This window comes from Musca vetustissima, unplaced genomic scaffold (assembly GCF_032173495.1).
Source record: "Musca vetustissima isolate MV318-11 ecotype Yass unplaced genomic scaffold, APGP_CSIRO_Mvet_v1 utg663, whole genome shotgun sequence".
NCBI classification, from domain to species: Eukaryota; Metazoa; Arthropoda; class Insecta; order Diptera; family Muscidae; genus Musca; species Musca vetustissima.
Window position 1 is genome coordinate 43,515 of NW_026875216.1, and position 17,257 is coordinate 60,771.

At 36.7% G+C, this 17,257-nt stretch overlaps 1 protein-coding gene across 1 annotated transcript; it reads right to left on the minus strand.

Moving 5' to 3' along the window:
* Nucleotides 1-5,770: 5,770 nt before the first annotated feature.
* Nucleotides 5,771-16,931, minus strand: LOC133337691 (cytochrome P450 4d8-like). Its single transcript, XM_061545896.1, has 3 exons — nt 16,561-16,931; nt 6,183-6,730; nt 5,771-6,114 (listed from the first exon to the last, which is right to left on the minus strand). Exons 1-3 carry the CDS (start codon nt 16,929-16,931, stop codon nt 5,771-5,773), a joined length of 1,263 nt encoding a protein of 420 aa, XP_061401880.1.
* Between the last annotated feature and the right edge of the window lie 326 nt (nt 16,932-17,257).

A 17,257-nucleotide genomic window follows, 5' to 3' on the forward strand; every position in this document is an offset into this window, starting at 1 on the left:
CCATTTCTTGTCATAGATACGAGCGTGACAGAATATTCGTAGAACGTGTGGTTTGGGGCCAGCCGAAGTAAAATCTACTTTGGACAGATGAAAATTGAAAGCAAACTCCCCTAACTAAATAGCCAGCAAGTAAAAGGGGTAGCCGCACATGCAACATTTAGCAATTTAACGTTGTAACCATAAAAAATCTGTTATTGCTTATACGCCTCATAAAAAAGGGGTTAGAAGAAACATTTTCCCATCGAACATCAAACCATAGAGTATCTCCTCTCCATATGGTTATTTGTTTGTCTACACCGAATGAGTTACGTGAGTCCGGTACGGCCACTGAAACGACCACTCGATAATAAATACATTTGCCAGTTGCCATGGTTGAAGACGAAGGATAAGCATCACTTTGGGGTATCATTCAAAGATGACATTTGCCGAGTAAACTCAACAGATGTTTAGCTTCCATCGAACATCCCTTTTGAGTTAGTTTTCCACAGAGGTATGGGTGGGAATGTGAGATGGCTAGTCATAAGTTAACCACATTAAATGTCCGTTTGTATGTGTGTGTGTTTGGCTAAAAGGACATCATGTTGTGTCATAAACAAAGCTTTTATAGTTTTAAAATGTTCTTTAATGTGGCCGAAGAATTTCTAAATAAATTATATATTAATGTGTGGAATTAACATGATAATGAATAACTTTGTATGGGATGATTTTCATGGATATGGAATGACTTTCTTTACCCTGAGGACAAATATATTATAGTTAAAATTATGATTGGTTTTAAAATAAGCAGCATAACAGTGTTCCAGACAAAAAGGAAACAATTAAAGTAATACCACATGTTATACGTGTGAAGAGTTGCTTGCGATAGAGTAGACCTATGCCGATAATGTTTTCCTTATATACTATGCTGATAATGTTATAAAATTTTGGCATAACTTTGTTCCTGTTTTTGTTATTAACAAAAATTAATTCTTTTCGACGGCAGGTATGATTTCCGATTGCTCGGAAGAGTAAATGTCTGGCACTAGTGTGATCTAGGGTTATTAAAATCGCACAAGCGCATTACATCGAGAAAAGCGCATTAAAAGTTTGAGAAACGTTTCAGCCATCTTCCAGAGTTGTTGAGATTTTCACTTGAAATGTTAAAGGGACATTCTTAATTTTGTGTAGGTTCGGGGTGTAGGAGTGCGGCGAACCTTTAATGGATGGTTAGGTATATAAATGAGGAAATTTTAGAAGATGTACACTTTTTTAACAAATAACAGACATGAACATTGAAATATACAACTGAAGCGATTACCAAAGAAATTGCTATTTGGATCTCGAGAAATAATTGTTATTTGTTTTGTTTGTCATTTTAATTTAATCGTAATGGAATTATTGAACTGTCTTCGTAGTATAGACTACGATACAAGAAATATAATCTATTACTTATTTTTTTATTGATAATAGTAACAACATATTAATCACATTTAGCTACCACCAGCAAAGACTATCAGCTAATCAAAACGAAAATGAGAATGATAAGCCTGGAGATCGTCACATTATCGCTGAACAATGAATACGCTTTCAATTAACTGATGACGTATGAAACAAAATAAAACAAGTGAGAAAGCATTAAGTTCGACCGGGCCGAACTTTGGATACCCTCCACCATAGATATACTTACAGGTACTTGAAATAAAAATATAAGGAACATACCAAAAAGTGTACCTATACTGACATTTCTCCAAGCGATTATGGTTCTAAATATTGGTCCTAGACCCCATGTTTCTTTGCATCAAATTTGTTTCAAAAATTTTTGATTTCATCCAAACTTTGCCCATCTTTTTATTTCTTCCAAAATTAGGTCAAATTCGAACATATTCATATATATGAATATATATATATATATATAGAAGGTTAATTATCGAACCTTACGTTCTAGTTTTTTTTTCGTATCTTCCGCAGATGAAATGATTACAACAGAGTCTTACAACCAAACCCAAACACGGAACAAATCATATAACTATTTTAATATAAGCCAGTAAGGAAAGTAGTAAAGTCGGACGGGGCCGACTATATGATACCCTTCACCACTTTGGGTATATTTAACAGATGAATCTTAACAAATGTCGCATTTTTAAAGGAACAGTAAAATGAATTTGGATCCATAAACATGTCATTCTGCAACCTATAATAAAGTTTTCATTTGGTCAGATATAGAAGCTATATCTAAATCTGAACTGATTTAATGGAACTTAACACACATCATTCTAGACCTAATTCCTTACGCTACGCTAAATTTGGTGCAAACCGAAATATATTAAAGGACTTTGATACACCATTTACCTTAAATCGGACGGAAATATATGGGAGTCAACTCAGAAAGTGATTCTGTGCATATTTTCAAATGAAACCATGTGCCTATTTGCCTAAAGGCATAATACCCAGTACAACAGTGTGGTGAAGGGTACAAAAATCGGACGAGAGAACGAAACTATAGCTATATATAAATCTGAACCGATTTCAACAAAACTCGGATCATAAATGCGACATTGTTAACCAAAATACATGGACGGACTCAGAAAGTGATTCTATGCATATTCTCAAAAGGAAACATGGGTCTATCCCGATTCTTTTTGCCTGTTACAAACATATGCACAGAGACATAATACCCTGTACCACAGTGTGGTGAAGGGTATAAAAAGGAGGTTTTATGGGGACTACCCCTTAAAGGGGGGCGAATATTATTAATTTTTGGGAGGGAGGTTTGTTGCCACAGACGACTACAAAAAACCAAATTACAAAAAAGAATTTGGTTCAAGAACCCCAAAATACCGAAAATTGGGGGGTACCCTTATATGGGGGCTACCCGAAAAAATTAACCTATATTTATAATTTATAGTGGAGAGATTTGCTACCTAATAAGAACTCGACGTACTAAATTACAGTCAATTCGGTCGAAAAATACGATCAGAACCCCCAAAATACCAAAAATGTGGGGGTACCGTTATATGGGGACTACCAGAAAAACTGGACCTATATTTATACTTTTTAGTGGAGTAATTCGGTACCCAATAAGAACCCAATTTACAAAATTTCAGAGAATTCAGTTATAAAACGAGCCCAAGAACCCGAAAATACCGAAAATTGGGGGTACCCTTATATGGGGGCTATCCGAAAAAATGGACCTTTATTTATAATTTTTGGTAGGAAGATTTTCTACCCAACAAGAACTCAAAGTACCAAATTTCAGCGAATTCAGTTAAAAAACGCGCTCAATAACCTCAAAATACCGAAAATGTGGGGGTACCCTTATATGGGAGCTATGCCTAAACGTGGACCGATTTTCTCCAATTTTAATAGGGTTCGTCCTTGGGGCAATTAAGTGGCCTGTGCCAAATTTCATCCAAATCGGATCATAAATGCGACCTGTACTTTGTTAACAAAAATACATGGACGTACAGACGGACGGACATGGCTAGATCGTCTTAGAATTTTACCCTGATCAAGAATATATATACTTTATAGGGTCGGAAATGAATATCGATCGATGAGTTACAAACGGAAAAACAAAATTAATATACTCTCCATATTATGGTGGAGGGTACAAAAACATATAAAAATACCTCCACCAGAGGAGGAGTGTAAATAATTTTTTTCATTCCGTTGGTAATACCTCGAAATATTCTCCGGAGACCCTAAATAGATCCACATAATGGTGCAGTACCAATTAACGGTATCACCTCTTTCGAAGTTTTTAATAACATTTTCCAACTGGGTGAAACATATGTTTGCAGAAAATGTTCAATGTTTTCACGCCAAATTTTTGTTATTTTTTAGGAGGTTTAAAAAAAGTAAAAAGTTCGATATAGTTTAATGTTTTGACAAAACCTCTATATATGTCCCGCCTAAGTTGAGATATTTTGATGGTAAATATTGACAACAGAAATTAATTTGTATGAAAGCTATGTATGTGTAAAAATGAAGTCGGTCGAAAATATATCGGAGCATTGTCGGATCTGCACCAATTTTTACAAAACAAATTGTGCAAAATTTCGTGACAATCGGACAAACATGAAGAGGTTGGTGCAACATTTTCTTGAAATCGGACGAAAATATATATGGGAGCTCTATCTAAACCTGAACCGATTTCTACAACATTTTGCGTACATCAATCTGGACCTAATTCAGTACGCAGTGCAAAATTTTGTCGCAATCGGACACATATTGGGAGTTTGATGCACCATTTACATAAAATCGGACGAAGCTATATATGGGAGCTATATCTAAATCTATACCTATTTCAACACAACTTCGCATACATCAATCTGATTTTAATTCAGTACGCTGTGCAGACTTTGTCTCAATCGGACAAACATTAGGAGTTTGGTGCACCGTTTACATAAAATCAGACGAAGCTATATGTAGGAGCTATATCTAAATCTGAACCGATTTCAAAAAAAACTTCACGGACGTTACCCTATAGAAATTTCAGTAAGATGTCTAAAATTTTGTCTCAATCGGAATAATATTGGCAGTATGGTGTTCCGTTTACATAAACTCGGATGAAACTATATATGGGTACTATATCTAAATCTGAACCGATTAAAACAAAACTTCGCATACATCCATCTGGACCTAATTCAGCACGCTGTTCAAAATTTTGTATTAATCGGACAAACATTGGCAGTTTGGTGCTCCATTTCTATAAAATCGGACGAAACTATATATGGAAGCTATATCTAAATCTGAACGATTTTCTCCAATTTCAATAAGGTCCGTCATTGGAACAAATAAGTGACCTGTGCCAAATTTTATCCAAATCGGATCATAAATGCAACCTGTGCTTTGTTATACCCTACACAACTATGTTGTCAGGGTATTATAGCTTTGAGCAGCCCCAAAGTTTGTAACGCCGCGAAATATTGGTCCTAGACCCACCTTTAAGTATACCAATCGTCATATCTCGGCTAGCTGAGTCGATCTAGACATGTGTGTCCGTCCGTCTATCCATTATAATTTGTAAACACGATACAGGCCACAGTTATGGACAAATTTTCACGATATTTTGCATGTAGAATGGGTTCTGGCCAATGGAGACCCCTATTGTTTTTGGAAAAGATCGGTTAATATTTAGGGTATGAAATGGATCAAAAACTTTATTTTTGTCGGTTTTTCTGGTCGCTCCAGAGGCCGCAATTATGGCCCAAACACCGCAAATTTTTGCATGGAGAAGGGGATCGGACCAAAGAATAAGCGTGCCTGTTTTGATTAAGATCGGTCATTATTTTGCGGGTCAAATGGACCCTGACTTTTGTGTGAAAAATTAAAAAATTTGTATTCTATAGCGTATATATTTACCACTGAAGGACATAGACCAGAAAATTAATATTAACAGTCGGACATGACAAGCTAGTTTTTGGTTAAAGAGTTAATAAAATTAGCTTCTTGGGAGAATATACCCAACAAAAAATTAAGGTAACTGATGAGAATCAGTGGTGAAATCCGAAATTAGAGCATTCCACGACTTATCCCTTGGTGACCAATATAATACTTTTCCCACTATTAAGTCGTTGTTTTAAAAAACATAACAAACTTGGATTAAGTCCGACTATTTTTAATAAAAACAAAATAGCATACATAAACTTAAATATATATAATTTTTGCATTCCTTCATCCACCCGGATCTCATTTATACACAAAGTTTTTATATAAACAATATTTTTATTGTTTCTTTAAATACTAATAATTTCAATAGCAAACCAAAATTTCAAAAATATCTTTCAATTTATGTTCTTTCTTTGAGACCCAATTGCATACCAGTCTCAGAACGCATAACAATATTCATAACCGGCGAAATATCTTCGCCCAGCGGTAACAGTTCATAACGTTGTAATATTTTTACCAAAATTACTTTCATTTCATACATGGCAAATTTTTGACCAATACAGTTACGAGGACCAGCACTAAAGGGGACAAAACAAAAACTACTGCTTGCATCGTGTTCTTCATGACGTTCTGGACGAAATTCTAAAGGATCTTTGAAACGTGTACCATTACGCATCATGGCATATAAGGAGATCACAAACTCGGTACCAGCTGGTATGACACCGCTACCTAATTTCGAATGTTCTGAAAAGAGAAAAAACAAAAATATATAAACTTCAAACTAATTTGAATTTGTTTAAACTTATATTTACCATATTTAAAATCTTCAACAATTTCTCGTGCAATTATCGGTACAGAGGGATAAAGGCGTAACACCTCCTTAATGACACACTCCATGTATTTCAATTCATTCAAATTCATCAGAGTAAATTTGTTATGTTCCTCATCGGGATATACTTTACGAATCTCGGTTAATAGTTTATTTTGTACCTGAGGATGCCTTGCCAAAAGATGTAATGTAAAACTTAGAGCCGATGTTGTTGTGTCATGACCCTCAAACATAAATGTATCAACTTCTTCGCGTATATCTTCATCACTTAAGGGCCTACCGTCAATTGTTGCTTGCAACAGCAGATCCAATAGGGCCATACGTTTCTTAGAGCCAATATCTGAATCGTCATTTCGTTCGACTTTATTTTCCAAATCTTGACGACGTTTCTCTATGACGTCACGTGTAAATTTGTGCATAATTCTTATTAGTTTCATTTGTCGCAATTTTTTCAATGGATAGAATAGAGTAAACGTCACTTCATTTTGTATGTGTAAGCGAAGAAAACGCCAAGCCATCATAGCTGTCATTCTGAAAAGAAGAATAAATGAATTACATACATATGTATATCGGCGAAGAATTTGAATTCAGAAACATCCTCTAGAAGCCTGGATCAAGACTATCGTTTCCTGTCAATCTTTTTAAAATTTATTGAATATCATATTAAGCAAATGGGGACATCCAATTTATCAAAACATTGTACATCATAATTATAAATGATCGAACTTAGATCAATCAAAAGAATTTTAAATGCTCAACTTTTTTATAAACACACACACATCAGATAAGTTTAATAAAGAATCCAAACTTTGTCAAGATTTTAAACATCAGTCAACAGGCAATGGATCTGAGTTGAAAAACCAACGGTCAAGGGCAATCTCAACTCAACCTTCTGGCACAAGTGTGGGCTCGAACACAAACATTGAATCGGAAAACGAATGTATGTCGACCTTAGAATGCCGGAGGGGCTAAGAGGCTGATAAATCGTGGAAGAAGTGTGCAAGGGCATTACAAAGTTCACAACACAGAAACCCGAAAACGGATGCCCATTGGGATAAACCGCTCCACATCGTTGGGAGCGGCGGAGAGAATTACGTCTCCAGTCGTACGTGGAGTTCCGGAACAAGAATTCCAAACCCCGTAGAGTTAAACAGGGAGTTCTCCAGGGTGGAGTGATTTCTCCGGACTTGTTTAACCTCTAGAAATCGTTACATATGCAGATGATTGTACAATCGTGGCATCGACCCGATGCCACGATTGTAGAATCATTGTTGAGAACATATGTGTGAGGTTGAACGCCTATTTCCTCGAAGTCGTCAGCCACACTATTCACCATATGGACTGCGGAGATGAGAATGCCGTTGAATGTGCAGGTCGAGGGGCATACAATTCCGACCACCAACTACGCCAAAATACTCGGGGTCACATTCGACAGTATGTTCAAATCGTCCGCGCAAACCACGGCTATCTGCGATAAGTTGAAAAGTAGGAACAAGGTCCTCAAGTCGCTTGCCGACAGCACTTGGGGCGCAGATGAGGAAACCTTGTTGACCTCTTACAAAGCGATAGGTCGGTCTGTGGCTAGCGTTGCGGTTCCAGTGTGGCCTGCGAATTCCAGTGATACGCAGTGGAGAAGTGTCAGAATGCCGCCGTGAGGACTGTGACAGGGTGCCTCCTCATGACACCAGTGGACCATCTTCATGAGGAGACGAAGATCCTTCCTTTACGTCAGCATAGCAATATGCTTTCGTTGCAGTACCTGCTCGGGTGTTTCAGGGACAATCATCCCAACCATCATATGGTGGAGAGGACTCCCCCACCCAGGCGTGTCCGGGAGGATCTGCGTGATCTAGAGAGGGAGGTCCAACGTTACAAAAGGGAGCCTCTAGATCAAGTTGCCTATCGAGCAGGTCTGAATGGCATTTATACAGATGCAGTAGCCGCAGCACTGAACGGACACAAAGTGAATGCCGTCCTCGGAGATCACCCCCATCCATAGCAGCTGAAGAACGTCAGCTGCCCAGACAAACCAGAGTAGTTTTGACCTAGTTACGTTCTGGATGGTGCAGTCGGCTCAATTCGTATTGGGTACGGATTGATGACCAGGTGCAGGATGTCTGCCCAGCATGTGCACTTATTCAATTGCCCAGCCAAATCTACTCACCTTACTCCGGAAGATTTGAGGTTACAGCCAGTGGAGGTAGCTGCATTTCTAAATCTGGAGACAGAACTGGAGGAAATTTAAACAGGAAAATATACAATTCTTATAAACTGCTTCAACAACAACGTCTCCAAAACTGTTGACGAACGTCATATCCAGAATACGAGTGCTATATTCCGCAAAGTCCGAAATTACAAAAGGACTAACAGGACTGCATGAAAGAGGAAGATGATAGCAACAATTGGTAGGAAGCCACATTCTTATGCGAATGAGACCAGGAGTCATTATAGAGACGATTGAGGAAAATAGTTCGGCGGTAAACTGAAAAAGGAGGCCTACAATGAGGTATGTTATGCAGTCAACAATAAGATCTTGGATCACCTTCTGCAAGATGTGAACCCTATTGATTTGTCCAGCTGCGAATTATTGGGGGACTATGTACTAAAAGAGAATGAGGATGCTGCAGGCTGATGAAGAAGAAGGACATTCCTTAATTATGAAAAAAAAATCTTTGTGAGAGGTTGGGGCAGCGAGTTCCCAACAAAAAACATGCTGATCTAGACACTGCGAATGAAGAATTGGAAGGTCTTTTTCCAAACAACATCCTCTACTCGAATTTTCAAACCAAAATATTTCAAAAGTTGGTGTTCTACTCGTGATGAAAATTTTAAATATAACTTTTACATTTTTTCTTAGTTTTTTTATACCCTCCACCACAGCATAAAGGGTATATTAATTTTGTCATTCTGTTTGTAACTCATCGAAATATTCATTTCCGACCCTATAAAGTATATATATTCTTGATCAGGGTAAAATTCTAAGACGATCTAGCCATGTCCATCCGTCCGTCTGTCTGTTGTAATCACGCTATCTTCTGAAGGAATTGAGATAGAGTGCTGAAATTTCGCATAGGGTTGTCTTTTTTCTGCATTTTTTCTGTATTTTTCCGCTGAATCAGCTGTAATTTAGTGTTTTGAGTTCTTAATAGGTCCCAAATCTCTCCAAGAAAAATTATGAATATAGGTCAATTTTTTCTGATAGCCCCCATATAAGGGTACACCCAATTTTCGGTATTTTGAGGTTCCTGAGAGCGTTTTTCAACAGGATTTGCTGCAAATTGGTATTTTGTAGTCGTATATGGTACCAAATCTCCCTACCAACAATTATTAATATTCGCCCCCATTTTGGGGTAGTCCCCATATAACCCCCTTTTTTATATTAAAATGGTTATATGATTTGTTCCGCGTTTTGAGGTTGGTTTTAAGACTCTGATGTAATCATTTCACCTGCGGAGGATAACGAGATAAAAAAGTAGGACATAAGGTTCGATAATGAACTATAACCCGCATTTAGACCCAGTCCCTGTATGAAGGTTCCAGAAGAAGAAGTTCCAGAAGAAGATTGGATGAAATCTAAATTTTTCGAAACGTATTTGGTCCAAAGAAACATGGGGTCTAGAACCAATGTTTCGATTAGCCACTGTGTATAATTATCCATTAAAAATTACTGAATTTTTAATTATGGCTTACATAATCCCTTTTTAGAAATGTCGGTATAGGTCCACTTTTTGGCATGTTCCCTATTTTTTCATTTCTAGTACCTGTCAGTATATCTATGGTGGAGGGTATCCAAAGTTCGGCCCGACCGAACTTAACGCTTTTTCACTTGTTTTCACAATAATTTCCACATCGTATATACTCACTCCTTTACGGCCTGTGTATAGGGTATATTTTTATCTGTTTGTGCATTCACTTTTGTACCCATAGCCGATTCCGCAATAATATCCAATGTCAACATTGAAATATACGGATATATATCAAATGTCGTTCGACCATCCGCTTTCTCTGCCAAACATTGTACCGCAACGTTAGCTTGATTATCAAAAATCTCTAGAAATTCTTCGAGAATTTTAAAATGAAATGTTGGTGTAATTGCTTTACGACGTAAATGCCATTTCTTGCCATGGCTCATTAATAGTCCAACTCCCAGCCATTGGTGGAGAATGCCATAATTTCTATGCTTCGTGATATGTACATTGCTGGCCAAGAGTTTTTCATTTAATTCCATATCCATACTCATGACGGCATACCGATTAAAGACATTTAATCGCACTATTGGACCATATTTGGTAAACATTTCAGTCATTCTCTCAAAAATATCTACAATTAAATCAATATTAATTTACACTGCTTCGAATTTCATGTTAATTTATTTATTTTTTGCTCTTCTTACTTTGTAGATTCACTTTGTATATGATGTGTACGGAACCCATTAAAGGAATTAAAAACGGACCCGGCAATTTTTTGAAGGCATTTCGCAAAGGTCTCTTAGTACCATAAGTTAAGAAAGCCAACGCCAGGAGGATTGCAGCGAACACGGTAAGCAATAAATAAAACATTTCACTTCTTTGATCGATAATTCACGACTGCAAATATTATTATTAACTGTCCTCTAGACTGTGAAAATTTATAGGCCTTCATGCTAAATTAATAATATTTCTATACTTAAATTCAATATACTTTGAGTTATAATTCTGCATATATACTGATATTAGCTATGTCTAACATACATTTTTGCGGTCAATAAAATGCAATAATGATTAGAGCTGCAAATGCACTTATTAAAAGTTTCACAAAGCTACAAAATACTTTTTAAAAACTAAATAAATAACAACTTTGAACAAAACACTTAACTAATAGAGGTTTTGGTGTTTTATGGGGCAATGCCAAAACAATGCTCAATATTGATCACTTTTAGAGTACTGAAATCACTTATAGTACAGGGATGAGGGGGTAACGTTATCGGGGGCTACGCGGAAACTTGGGTCAACATTAATAATTCTTGGTACAAGGATGTGCTATACAATGAGAATCCAAAATCCTAAATTACCGTCAATTCGGTCCAAAAACGTGTCAGAAATCCCAAAAATATCAAATATTGGGGGTACCGTTGTATGGTTGCTACTCTGAAACTTGAGTCAATATAAATAATTTTTTGTACTCGTTATGCAATGAGAAGATAAAAGACTACAGCCAAATCGGCTGAAAACTCCGAATATTGGGAAGTACCGTTATATGGGGGCTACACAAAAAAGTGGACCTGTATATCCCATTTGCAATACCAAACATCTTAGGAGTACTTGAAATTTCGATCCATTCTGACAAACTAGATCTTAACCGATTTTCACCAATTGCAATAAAGTTCATGGGCTAAATAATTAACTGTGACAAATTCTGTCTGATTCGGATCAATCTAATTTGTCTTTTATCTGCAGGCAGGTCAAGTTCGAAGATGGGATATATCGGTACACGTTTAGGCATAGCTCCCATATAACAGTTCTTGAGCGTGTTTTTCAACCGAATTCGCTGCAATTTGGTATTTTGTAGTCGTATATGGTAGCAAATCTCCCTACCAACAAGTTTTAATATTCGCCCCCTTTTTGGGGTATATTATACCTCCATAGTATGGAGGGTATATTAATTTTGTTTTTCCGTTTGTAACTCATCGAAATAATCACCGACCCTATAAAGAATATATATTCTTGATCAGCGTAAAATTCTAAGACGATCTAAGCATGTCCGTCCGTCTGTTGTAATCAGCGTTCTTCAACCGAATTCGCTTAAATTTGGTATATTGAGTTGCTATTGGGTACCCAATTTCTCCACAAAAAATTATTCATATAGGTCAATTTTTTTCTGGAAGGCCCCATATAACGGTACCGTCTAATTTTCAGTATTTTGGGGGTTTTGATCGTAGTTTTCAACCGAATTGGATGGAATTTAGTACATTGAGTTCTTATTGGGTAGCAAATCTCTCCACTAAAAATTATAAACATAGGTCAACTTTTTTCTGGTAGCCCCCATATAAGGGTACCCCCCAAATGTCGGTATTTTGGGGTTCTTGACCGCGTTTTTCAACCGAATTCACTGAAATTTGGTACATTTGGTTCTTATTAGGTACCAAATATTTCCACCAAAAATTATACATATAGGTCCAATTTTTCTGGTAGCCCCCATATAAGGGTACCCCCGATTTTCGCTATTTTGAGGTTCTTGAGCACGTTTTTCAACCGAATTCGCTGAAATTTGGTATTTTGTAGTCGTATATGGTAAAAAATTTCCCTACAAAAATTTATTAATATGCACCCCATTTTTGGGGTAGTCCCCATATAACCCCCTTTTTTATATTAAAATAGTTATGCAATTTGTTTCCGCGTTTTGGGTTTGGTCCTAAGACTCTGTTGTAATCATATCACCTGCGGAGAATATCGAGATAAAAAACTAGAACGTAAGTTCGATAATGAACTATATATGAACTATAACCCGTATTTAGACCTAGCCCCTGTGTGGGAGGTACCAGAAGGAGTGGACCGATATTCCCCATCTTCCAACTTGAACTGAGTTTGGAAGAAATAATAAGATGGCCAAAGTTTGTATGAAATCAAAATTTTCTGAAACAAGAATCATCTAGAACCATCTTAACCGTGACATTATCCATAAAGCTGAGGGTATAATTGTCCATTAAAAATTTCAGAAATTTGTTTTATAGTTTACATTGTGGTTTACATAATGTCGATATAGGTCCACTTTTTGGTATTTTCCCTATATTTTCATTTCAAGTACCTGTCAGTATATCTATGGTGGAGGGTATCCAAAGTTCGGCCCGGCCGAACTTAACGCTTATTCACTTGTTTATCATAAAATAGTTATCTGATTTGTTCCGCGTTTTGAGTTCTAAGACTCTGTTGTAATCATTTCACCTGCGGAGGATAGCGAGATAAAATCAATTAGGACGTAAGCCGCATTTAGACCTAGCCCCTGTGTGGAGGTTCCAGAAGGAGTGGACTGATATTCCCCATCTTCGAATTTGAACTAAGTTTGGAAGAAATAATAAGATGGGCAATGTCTGAATGGAATCTAAATTTTCCAAAGAACAATGGGGTCTGGAACCAATATTTTTATGAGGCACATTTTCATCGTGTTAAAGTCTATAAATCCTCATTAGTCAGGTGTATCCAGGCTGAGGGTATTATCCATTAAAAATTTGTGTTATTTGTATTATGGTTTTCATAACAAATTTGGAAATATGGGTATAGGTCCACTTTTTGGTATGTTCCCTATCCAAAGTTCGGCCCGGCAGAACTTAACGCTTTTCCACTTGTTTGTCTTTGAGGACCCCACCAAAAACTTTATGAGCAACATTTCTGTAGAATATTGCGAGAATGAAAAATTGCATCTTGTGATAATTGAAGTCCGGTTCAAAAACTAAGTTGGAAGTAACTTCTAGAAAACAATTCCTCATTTGATTTTAGTAAATATATTTAATATCGAAAAATACATACAATAGCTACAGATCAAGATATGGAGCTATCTCTTCATGTATAATATGGTTGCCAGCAAAAAATTATCATGGCATATCTCCGAACATTGACAAATGGCGAATTTTTCCTTCTGGGGGTTTTCATATATATATATATATATAGAATTTTTCCACCCCGAGCCCATGATTTAGATATTGCCGCGTTTTCCGTTTTCCGATTGTTTTGAATTTCAACGATAAATGTAGCGAATTGTAATTACCCACAGCTTACATTTCATTAATTCATAAACATATCAATTCCTACATTGTTGATCACATGCCACTATAAACATTGCCTGCTGGTTTCTTATTGTTTTCTTTAATTTGAACGATATTTGTAGCAAAGTGTAATTACCCACAGCTGATAAGCTAGTCAACAAGTCTCGTGCCTTTGTTTGTACTCATTCTAACAGCAGCAATACATTATCTATTGCCATTTATACAATTTGTTTTTTTCTTGATAATGTGTATTTTTGTTTATGGAACAACTGAGATAATCCAAATAAAGAACACCTTATCAAAAATCAATCGTTAAATTAAAGATTAAATTTACCTATGGACAAGTGCTTAAAAACAAACATATCAAAACGTTCGGATCCGTGTTCACCCTACGTAACGTATATGAATATTTTTGGTACCATACACCATTAGTCAAAGACTAAAAGCTTTGAAAAAATGTACACGATGTGTATATATATATATTATTTGCAACAAAGTGTAACGTCCCTCTATTGATAAGTTTAATGACCGTTAATTATATACCCTTTAGGAAATGTCTTTAGTAAATGACTACTGACTATTGACAACAATACTACTGACCGAACATACCCAACATAATGTTTTTTAAGAAAATAAAAATAAGAAGAAGCATAGCCATGTTCAGTTGGATGCTAGCATAATCATGATATGTAGACAAGTTTTTGAAAATATGAAGACATGTCGTCAAAAGCGATACAACGGCCCACATTTCGTTCAGGGCGTTTAACCTTCATACCAAATTTTGTACAGTATACTCAATTAGGACCAGATTCATGTGTGCGATTCAAATATAGCTCCCATATATAGTGTCGTCCGAATTAATGCAATTATTTCTTCGATTGAGCCAGGACCTAATTAAGCACAGCGTAATTAAAAAGGTTCTGATAGATGTACATGAAGTTTTTATACCCTACATAACTATGTTGTCAGAGTATTATAGCTTTGTGCAGCCCCAAAAGTTTGTAACGCCGCGAAATATTGGTCCTAGACCCACCTTTAAAAATACCGATCTTCATATCTCGACTAGCTGAGTCGATATAGACATGTGAGTCCGTCCGTCCGTCTGTCCATTATAATTTTTAAACACCATACCGGCCACAGTTGTGGACCGATCTTCACGAAATTTTGCATGTAGGATGGGTTCTGGCCAATGAAGACGCCAATTGTTTTTGGAAAAGATCGCTTAATATGTAGGGGACGAAATGGACCAAAAACTTTATTTTTGTCGGTTTTCTGGTCGCTCCAGAGGCCGCAATTATGGCCCAAACACCGCAAATTTTTGCATGGAAAAGGGGATTGGGCCAAAGAATAAGGATGCCTGTTTTGATAAAGATCGGTCAATATTTAGCGGGTCAAATAGACCCCAACTTGTGTGTGAAAAATTAAAAAATTTGTATTCTATAGCGTATATATTTACCCCTGGAGAACAAAGACCCGAGGAGTTGATAGCATATCCAAGATGAGTGGTTGACCTTTAAATTGATACCATTTATATGGTCGTATGAACTCAACTGTGGGAGTTACACTTAAATATTTACAGGTGCTAATGTATTCATATATTATTTAGTAACCCATTACCACACAAGAGGGCGGAAATATAGCTCTGATCCCTTTGAAATTTTCCATAAGATTTCAGTTATGGTCATTGACAACACCTATAATTTTCGGCGATGTTCAAATAATGAAGTGGACCGAAAACTTAATTTGTTGTGTTTTTTCGAGTCGATGTATACGCCACAATTGAAAGTCAAACATCACAACAGAACCCACGGTGAAGGGAACTGGATAAGTAATTAGAAGGACTGTACAGAATATTAGTAATTCTGGGAAAGTATGTCAGTGTAAGGAAGAGGTGCTATTGACCTCTAATCGGCAACAATGTGTAGATATCACGAAATATTGTCCAGGCTTGGAATAAACATCCACAGGAAGATACAGTTCCGTGGTAGTTGTGTAGGGTATCGTATGGTCGGCCCGTCCGACTATACTGCTCCGCTCACTGGTTTTGTAATCGGTTCAGATTTAGATATAGCTCCCATATATAGTTTCGTCTGATTCTATGAAAATGGAGCACTAACATGCCAATGTTTGTTCGATTGAGTCAAAGTTTTGCATTGCGTACGGAAATTACTTCAGGTTGACCTCAGTCAAATTTTGTTGAAATTGGTTCAGATTTAGATATAGCTCCCATCAGCGACGTAGGCAGAGGGGTGGCGAGGTTTGCAAATAGGTCAACTTGTTATTTTGTCAATACTTAATTTTTAAATTTTCCCAGAAATGTTTGATATTTTAATTTTAAATTTATTCAAACTTCAACTGAGTTTGAGGGAAATATTAAGATGTGAAAAGTTTGGATGAAATCGGTTATTCCCTTCGTGATTTATCGTGCACACCAGTCGGCCAGGCAGACTTGTAAATCGACTTCAAATTATCTGAAGCAGATTTAGTCCAAAGAAACCTGAGATATAAAATCAATATTTCGATGATGGGCATTTTTGCCGTATTATTTTCATTTACCTTTATATTTTCATTTACCTTTATAAATCTAACCCACAATACAAAAATTGTTATATGCATTACTTACTCTTTAACAGCCGATGTGTACGGCATAGATTTATCAATTTGTGCATTGACTTTCGTGCCCATCGCTGTCTCAGCAATCACATCCAAAGCTAACCGGCACATAAATGGATAAATGTCAACAGCGATCTTGCCATCGGCCACCTCAGCCAAACACTGCAACGCCACAGACGATTGTCGATCAAACACTTGTACGAAATCTTCCAATATTTTAAAATGAAATGTTGGTGTAATCGTTTTACGACGTTGGTGCCATTTACGGCCATTGCTTAGCAATAGACCTGTACCCAACCATTGCTTGAGCGTATCATAGTTGCGATGTTTTGTAATTTGCAACGAATTCAACATCAGATGCTCATTTAATTCCGAGTCCATCGAAAATATGACAAAACGTCGAAAACCCCATATTCCAATGATGCAGCCATATTTTCGAAATAGGTTTTCATGTTCTTCGAAGAAATCTGTTGATTAAAAAATAATTTTTGTTTATAAATAATTATTTTTATGGCGGCTGTAATGTACTGACTGACGACATACTTTCATGATTTATTCTACATGCAAATTCTATAGATGCTCGGAGTGACAAAGCATTCAGTCCGGCAATACGTTTATGTACTCTTTCATGCGTATAGCCTATCAGTATGTGACATATATAGAGCAGCAAACAAACGAAAATGATAACAGCGCCCGCAGCAAGTAAT